General features: G+C 44.4%; 1 protein-coding gene across 1 annotated transcript in view; it reads right to left on the reverse strand.

The window, feature by feature from the left end:
• STK3 (serine/threonine kinase 3) overlaps positions 1-3,811 on the reverse strand; it is a 135,315-nt gene extending 131,504 nt beyond the window's left edge. Inside the window, exon 1 of the mRNA XM_032180826.1 lies at positions 3,769-3,811. Within this exon, the coding sequence (XP_032036717.1) occupies positions 3,769-3,791 (23 nt within the window). The 5' untranslated portion in view covers positions 3,792-3,811. The remainder of the gene's footprint in view (positions 1-3,768) is intronic.
• Between the last annotated feature and the right edge of the window lie 4,788 nt (positions 3,812-8,599).

The raw sequence follows: 8,599 nt of genomic DNA on the forward strand, positions 1-8,599 counted from the left end.
AGCATGAAGACCATAGAAATCTGAATTGGGACCTAAAAGAACAAGAGATTCCCCTGCACACCTCCAACCTATAAAGAAGAACGAGTTTAGTGTCCTATGGTCATTATGTACAAATTTTACAAAATAAATCTGGGATGTGTTAAGAGAGGTAGGTATTAAGAAACAAGAAAGTTATCAAATAAATAAATAAATAAAGCAGGACTAAAGAATACAGCTCCAACAATTACTGTCATGAGTTATGGAAAACTGGAGACTACTCCATGAAACTCGAATGTGTGGTTTATTTTGCAGAAGAACTGGCACACTGAAACATTTAAAAAGAATGGCTGGGATCAATTATAACGATGCACTAAAAGTGAATCTAGCAAGAGAAGTCCCTGTAGTCATCAGAAATAGAAGTGGCACATGAAAACCTTGAGACATTTACACTGGTTTACCCAGTTGACACAAGGAGACTCAAGTTTAAGAGTTTACATTATTATATCGTGTGCTTATTCTATTATGTACTTCCATTTAGCTTTCTACCAATAAGACCCAAGCAAACCTACACCTGCATCCTACCATTTTTCAGGAAGAACTTGACAGTTGCCATCCACATGATGTTACACACCCATTCACACGAACATTAGCAACTGGGCATTTTTCAGACAGTTCTGGTTACTTTCCCTTGCATGCAGTCTATTTCCTTATATGTGCAGGTTAATTTAAACAGGAAAATGCAACAATAATAGCAGGGACAAATCACTAACAACTCAAAGGCAGACTTTGTAGCTGAAGCAACTGTCAATCACTTGTAAGTGACTACAGAAAGGATATTCACTCTTGATATGAGGAACTATAAATAAAACACATCTAAAACAGAAATTCAGATGCAAGAAAATTCGTTTTGTCAATCACCGTGACAAGAGTTGACTATGAAACCAGAACACCTACTCTAAATGATTAAAAAGTAAACAATTATTCTGAAAAGAATTGCTCAGATGGCTTTTCTTACTGTTGCTTTATTGGGCAAACACTAAAAGCTTCTGATGCCATTCCCATTTTAAAAGCTGCAGTGGCCTGGCCTGTCACTTGAACAGCATCTCTGCTCTCTGAAGGGCTGTTTTAAGACTTGCAAGCTTCTACACAAAGAATTTTTGTGTGTTCATTTACATGGAACTGGGAAATGAGTCCTACACCTGTAAGAAAACATAGATTTTAAGGTGCCTGTGTAGTTTTGCAGTGTTCATGTGCCATTCTTGCTACCTCTGGATGAATGTCTTATGTGAGACCTACTGCACGGGCCCTGTTGCTGCAGTAACTCCTCCCGTGGACAGCGGGCACCAACGTAAAGCAGCCTGATCCCATCCCTTCTGCCAAGAAAACACGTTTATCCAGCCCAAGTCACCACTGCTTCCCAGGCAGACATCGAAAACTCAGCCCACGAAATCAGGGAACAAAAGCAACCTGTACTCCTACGCTCGCAGAAGGGGGTGGCCCAGCAGAGCAAGAACTGTTGGGAACAGCAAGCGAACTGTGAAAACAAACAGATCAAGAGGATATACATGCACAGACCACAGACTTCAGTATCTCATAAAAAAAAAAAAAAAAAGCCTTCCCTCGCATTACAGAAACAAACCTACCACAGTCTCGTGACATTTAAGTTCCCAGACATAAAACATCAAAAAAAATCTGAGAAGCGTAAGAAGTGGCCAGAATTTAAGAGTTCCTTCATCAGCTTTCTAGTTCCTCCTGACTCAAAACTACGGATTTAGATAGCTCCCCAACATCTGCTGGGCTAGCCAGACTTACAGCTGGGTAATAAAGTTAGAGCAAAGCCTAGATCTTCAAAACAAACATCAAAAAAGGAACAAGCAGACAAGACTCGCACACAACCCTGTAGGATATGCTAGCTTCGAGTTTTATTTTCAGTCCTTTGGTATCACCAGAGCCCAAGCTTTGCAGCAGTGCCTGTAACATTGATTACTTCTCAGACACTCCCATTTCTCCTAAATGCTTACTGCTGCCTCTTCTATTCCCTTTATTCGAGGCATGAAGCACTGTCAGTCCCAAACTACACTGCAGGCCTCTCCTTTCTCCCCCAACCTCATACCCTAAATTCATTTAAGCTTCATGCAGAGAAGTGGCTGAAGCCTGCTCTTCTAAGTCTCATAACTAAGCACCCTTACACCCCTCCAAAATAAAAGAGATTGCAGAAAACGTATTTGTGGGAAATCTTGTTAACAACGCCAGTACCACTCCAGGAATGAATTCAGCCAGAATCCCACCTGGCGGCCTCCACGCATTCAAGATCCTCTTGGTAATTTCGGTGCTACCCATCCACCCAAATATGTTGGGTCAAACCCAGGACGAGGGGCTTCACCCCAAAGCAGAGTCGAACTCTACGTAGAGTCAAAGGCTCATCACTGATCCTCACATCAAATTAAGCCCATCGTGGTGGCTTCTTCTGAGACATTCGGTTTGGGGACAGACTGACCCTGAATTTGGTGCAGCTTCTGCAGCAGCCAAACCTTCAGCTTGGGCTCTGGGAGCACGATAAAGGCACTAATCTGCCTAATAACCACTAATCAGTTCCTCGTTAAACTTTTCAGGAGTAGATACTGCCACTCCACTTACTGCTGGAGAAAGACCGATAAAAGCTCACAGCTGCACTTTCCCCAACTCCTGTCATCCCACAGGAAGTCGCTTTAAGGAATTTTAAGGGCCCTGAACCCAAACAGACGTGCTTAAAGGGCAAAAAAATTATTTGTTATCTTCTGGACCAAGTTTACATGGAGCAGTTCCTATATTTTTCGTTACATTAACAGGAAGCGGGAGCAAAGCACTTGCAGCTCCCACACAAGGGCTGGGTAACTGCGATCTGGACAGCACACAGCCGCTTCCCATATAGGATAAGGGCATCCCAGTGAGTAGTGCTCCACTTTAAGCATTTCCCATATAGGATCAGGGCATCCCAGCCAGTCCTGCTCCACTGTAAGCACTTTCCCTATAGGATAAGGGCATCCCAGAGAGTACTGCTCCCCTTTAAGCACTCCCCATATAGGGTAAGGGCATCTCAGTGGGTACTGCTCCACTGTAAGCACTTTCCCTATAGGATAAGGGCATCCCAGAGAGTACTGCTCTACTTTAAGCACTCCCCATATAGGATAAGGGCATCCCAGCCAGTCCTGCTCCACTGTAAGCACTCTCCATATAGGATAAGGACATCCCAGGCAGTACAGCTCCACTTTAAGCACTTTCCCTATAGGATAAGAGCATCCCAGTGAGTCCTGCTCCCCTTTAAGCAGTTCCCATACAGGATAAGGGCATCCCAGCGGGTACAGCTCCACTGTAAGCACTTTCCCTATAGGATAAGGGCATCCCAGCCAGCCCTGCTCCCCTTTCAGCGTGCCCATTTGCAAAGTAGTTCCTCGCCCTGCGCTGACCGCCACGTTTAAAGCAGGTTTCACCACGTTACACCGGGACAGCAGGCAAAGGCCGGAGGCTTAAATTAATAAAAATAAAGAGGGATTGGGGCGACCAGGCGGGTCAACACCGGGGCCAAGCGGGGTGCTGCGGGCACGGAGCTGGGTGCGGGCGGGCAGCCCCCACCCCGCCGCCCGCAAAGCGCAGAGCTCCGGGCCAAAAATAATAATAATAAAATAATAAAAATTAATTAAAAATAAAATTAAAATTAAAATAAAAACGCGCCCGCTCCCACCCAGCCAGCCCCAGCCCCAAAAGGCCTCCGCTCGCTTCCGGGAGGGGCAGGAGCCCCCCGGCCGTTACCTCTTGGGCGCTGCCTGCTCCATGCCGCCGCCGCCTCCGGCCCCCCCCGGCCCCGCCGCCACGCTGCGGAGCGGCCCCGGGCAGCCCCCGGCCGGCGGCCGCCCCGACCCCGACCCCGCGGCGTGCGCGCTGCGGGCCCTTTAAGCGCAGCTCGCGCCCTCCCCCGGCTGCCGCCACTGCCGCTACCTCCGCGGGGTGGGAGGGGCGGGGGGCGGTGGCGCGCGCGCTCATTGGTGGGACGCCGCGGGGTGGGGAGCGCTGGTTGGTCAGAGGGGAAGTCGATCAAATGAGGCCCCGCCCGGCGCGCCACGGGAAGAGCGGGAGGGAGGGGGGAGAGGGGGAGAAAATGGAGGTCGGCCCGCGGCGCTTCGCTCCCGGCGCGCTCTGTGCGGCGGGGCCCCGCGGGGAATGCTGGGAGTTGTAGTCCTGCCCAGGGGCCAGGCCCCGCGGCCTCCAGCCCCCCCAAAAAAATGAAAAAAAATAAATAAAGCCCCCTCAGTGGGCAAACAGCTCCAGAGCAGAGGAAAGCTGTGTTAATTAATCATGGCTGTGTTAATCACGGAGCTGCTTTCCTAAGCTGAGGTGGAAAGCGCAGGCAGCCGGCGCCTGGCTGCTTCTGGTGCCAAAGCAGGCAATTACCCCGCGAAGCCATAGGAAGCTGGCACTTAATTACTCAAACAGCATTTTTTAAGGCTGATGACTGCCGTGGGACAGTTATCTGCAGTTTCTCCACAGTATAACTCCCAACTTTGGGGCTGTTTATGCAGCAATGTGACTGGCTGACTGACAGTGCATCCAAGTAGGGCCAGCCAAGTCAACATAAGAAAAGTTGGATGTGTCAGCCAACATCCACAGCCGTCCCTGAAAGCTGGTCTATTTGCTTAACTAATAGGGGTTCAAGGTAGTAAAACACTTGGGTAAGACCCATAAAAATACAGAGATGCCCAAGTTCCGCTTTCAAGCTGGTTGTAGATTCACAACAATCACTCAAATAAATAAATAAATAAATAAATAAAAATCCATGTACCACACCTAATGTGATTTCCCTGGTGTGCGTTAGCAAGGGAATGCTGAATGACTGAAGTCCCGCTGCTGTGAAAGTTGTCTGCTTCGCCTGAAGTCAATCCAGTCCAGTTGACTCACTGTGGTCAGCCTGAATACACAATGGCAATATTGAATGAGCCATGAAGCAAATCACACACCACCATATGACCTTTGGGGTTTCTTTGTTTTTTTCTGAGTCATGGAAAAACTGCAAGGAAGTCTTCCTTCGCACAACAGATCAACGCAGAGCTCTTCAAGTATCATCCCATAAACCAGAGTGGCTTACCAAGCAGTACTGCCAGAGTTGTCTATGGTATGGATAACTGCCTGTAGGAGATGCCAAAATAAACACCCAGGAGAAGAAGCCAGCAGATACCTCAGAGCCAGTGTAGTATGAGTGCATTAGATAATGGTGGGGAGGAACCCTGCAAGACTTCCCATCTCCCTGTTCTAGGAATAGTGAGGTCAGGCAGGTAGAAGATGCCATATGGCTATTTTCCAACATTGTTATACAGGATATTTGGCTGATACACTGACCAATTATTATTTTCATCAGTATTATTATTTACATTTCACCAGTTTCAGCAAGCAAAGGGCCGCCTCATATTTGGCCGTGTCACTCCTGGAATGCAGAGACTGCCTCCACATCCTTTAACACAAGACTTGAAGACAATATTTTGTTCAAGTTATTTCACAGGAGGAAGTTTTTTTCCAGTTTCTTCTCTTAACCTACAACTGTGATAAACAGCATATTCCAGCATAAAAAAAGCAGTCTTAGAAAAAGACAGGTACTATATTTTAGTCATAACACCAAGGCAAAGAAAGGGAGCCAAGAAATACTGCATCTCCCCATTCACACAAATCTCTCTCTCTTTTTTTTTGGGGGGGGAGGGGAGAGGAAGGTTAAACAGCCTAATCTGCCACTCTTCCCCCCACATTAAAAACAGAAACAGTTGAAGAGAATAAGACTTAAGAAAACTTGTCTTAGAATAGCAGATTGAGCCTTCATCCAAAGTGATTTAATACCACAAACCTCACTACCCAAAAGTATCCTAACCACCAGATAATTGATGAAGAAAGGTATGGTGCTGCCTTCTATCTCTACCACTGAAGCAAGAAGAACGTGAAAGAATTCAGGACATCTGAAACAGAATGAGTTAGGTAACCCAGCTTTATAACCTGGTGAGGTGGGCAGTGCCAAAAATACAGACCAATTCCATGCCTTACTCACAGAAGATTCAGTTGCGCCTTATGAACTGCCAGAATACTTTCTAAGTACATTTCTGCTGAAAATAAAATGTCAGTAGGAAGATAATATATATAACATGGTATTTTTCAATATCACTTTATTATCTCTTCTCCTTTCAAGTGGTATTTTTACATCTGTAACACTAGAATAAATAACACCATCTCAGTTTTTCCCTGCAATGTGAATTTGGGAACCTTGCAGTGAAATATGACACTGACTTGGTATTCATTACAAAACTGTACCTAGCCACTAGCAAAGAAGGAATTTTGAAAGGGAAAACAGACTCCCTCTGTTCCTACTGCCTAATTCAGGCTTTCCAGTAAAGGGAAGTCTAAATGTTCTGGAGGCATGAATATATACTATGAGGTTGCTGGTGTCTAGACAACATGGAGATGAGGAAGTTGCAGACAATCTACAGGACTATTCCCATCATTTCTTCCAAGAGTGGAACTACATAACACTACTGAGAATGTAGGGGAGTAAGAAAATTCTTAATGTAGCCCAATCTTAAAAATATAGGAGAAAACTAACTGAGCTGTTCATTTTCCTCTGAAGTATTTCATCCATTTCACCAATTTAACGGCATGCATTAGGACTCCCTTCTCTGCAGAACTGGCATCAACATCAAATACAAGTCCTTAGACCAAAGGATGGATGAAGACCATACTTAGCTTTTGAGTACTATAATTATTTTATATTGAAATGTCATTTTGTAATCAAATAAAACAATTTACATTATAATCACTTATTCTACAATAGAATTAGAAATCATGACGGCATGGCCAAGAATTAGGTGGTGTATAACCACAAGCTAAGACAGTCCCTGAGACCCTAAATGTATAAACCAATATGTTCCAAGTTGTCCCTCCTGCCTCAGTTGTACAGAATTCACAGGAAAGCTGAGAAAGATAAAAACTACCTGGAAAGCTCACATCTGAGTTTCTAACAGGTTCCAAAACTAAGTTCCAAACTTAGTTCCAAAACTAAGATTTAAATTACAAATATGTACTTCAAAGTAATATTCCTAAGCACCATGTAAATAAATTCTGTATGCTATAGGAAGGACCTTATCTAGTTCCTTTGATAGCAAATAAAAGAAACATTCACTTCAAAAGGTATTTGATTGGGCTCATTTAAATAACATGCATTTTAACTAAAACACGGTAGTCTTAGGAAAACAAAAACAGAATTAATACTACATGTTTTCTTACTGATTGGTGTCACAAACACCTCATGCTCTTCGTACACAATATACATAGTCTTTCATCACATCCATGGTGCCATTCACAGCCCAGCTTCTTCCTCCATGTGTTTTCTACCCATTCACCACACAGGACCCCCAATTCTTTGCAAGGGCCCTCAATGTCCAATGTCTCCCGTATCATCTTAAAATGGCTCCATTCACTTCTGCATCCCAAACCCCACGATACCCTTAGTACCCTCGTAGACCCCCAGGAACTCCCTCCCCCAGCTCTGTTTTTCCTCCAACCCCTCCACATCACCAAATATCTCATATTGCCTTGACCCACCCTGACATTACCCCAAAGAGCTATGAGATGGCACATTCCATGTCTGCAGTACAACTCCATGTTTAACTCACAGGGAAGGGCTGGCAGGTTGGTCCGCAGCATGGTGGCAAATCCAGCAGCCAAACCCATAACTTCCCTTACTGTGGGGTGGGCAGCCCCACAAGCAGGGCATGCTCTCCTCTACCCATCACCTGTGGGTTTGGTGCAGGTAGGAACTCGGTATCATTACAGACCTGCAGCTTTCCATCAGACTTGATTAGTATGATGAAAGAGTCTGAAATTATTGTGAAGGGTTAATAAAGGAAAAAAATTATATGTGAAGGAGTAATAAAGGAAAGGCTCAGCAGCAAGCACATAGGTAGAATGAAAGCAGGAGCCTTATTTCCTCAGGAACCTGATTCATAAATTCAGTAGACAAATAGTCAACAACAACATGTTTGCATGTCTGTCCGGGTGACTGCCTGATAGTGATCTGGTATGCTGAAAGTTAAGGGAAAGGCCTTGAATGAAATACCAGCTTGTTTATAAAGAAGATAAGAAAAACTGACTTCTGCCTGTTGTTTTTTTTTCCCCTACCTATCATGTCCAATGTGAAGTAACCTTGAAGGCTTATCTAAGAATTTGTTATATACTTTCCTAACCCTGTCAGTCATAAAATAGTTATAAATAAAATAAAAAGAACAGCATATTCTCAAGTTTGGACTAAAACTTACATTCTAAAAGCGAGTTTTTATGAAGGTTAGGAATGAAAAACAACTGAATTTGATTTCTTTTCCTGATCTACTCACAACTTAATAGGTAATTAATGTTGCATAAAGGGAAATTCACATTTTGGTAGTCCAGCAAAAGAAAGGTGCAGAAAATAAATAGTCAGGAAACAGAGGTACAGATTCTGCCATCTGTATTCACTCCGGCAAAATCAGTGATTCAGAAAGTTCCTAAAACATGGAATAATAAAATATTAGTTGTACTGCTACAGCTGTTCTCACTACCTCCTATACATCATTTT

This window comes from Aythya fuligula, chromosome 2, assembly GCF_009819795.1.
Source record: "Aythya fuligula isolate bAytFul2 chromosome 2, bAytFul2.pri, whole genome shotgun sequence".
NCBI lineage: Eukaryota > Metazoa > Chordata > Aves > Anseriformes > Anatidae > Aythya > Aythya fuligula.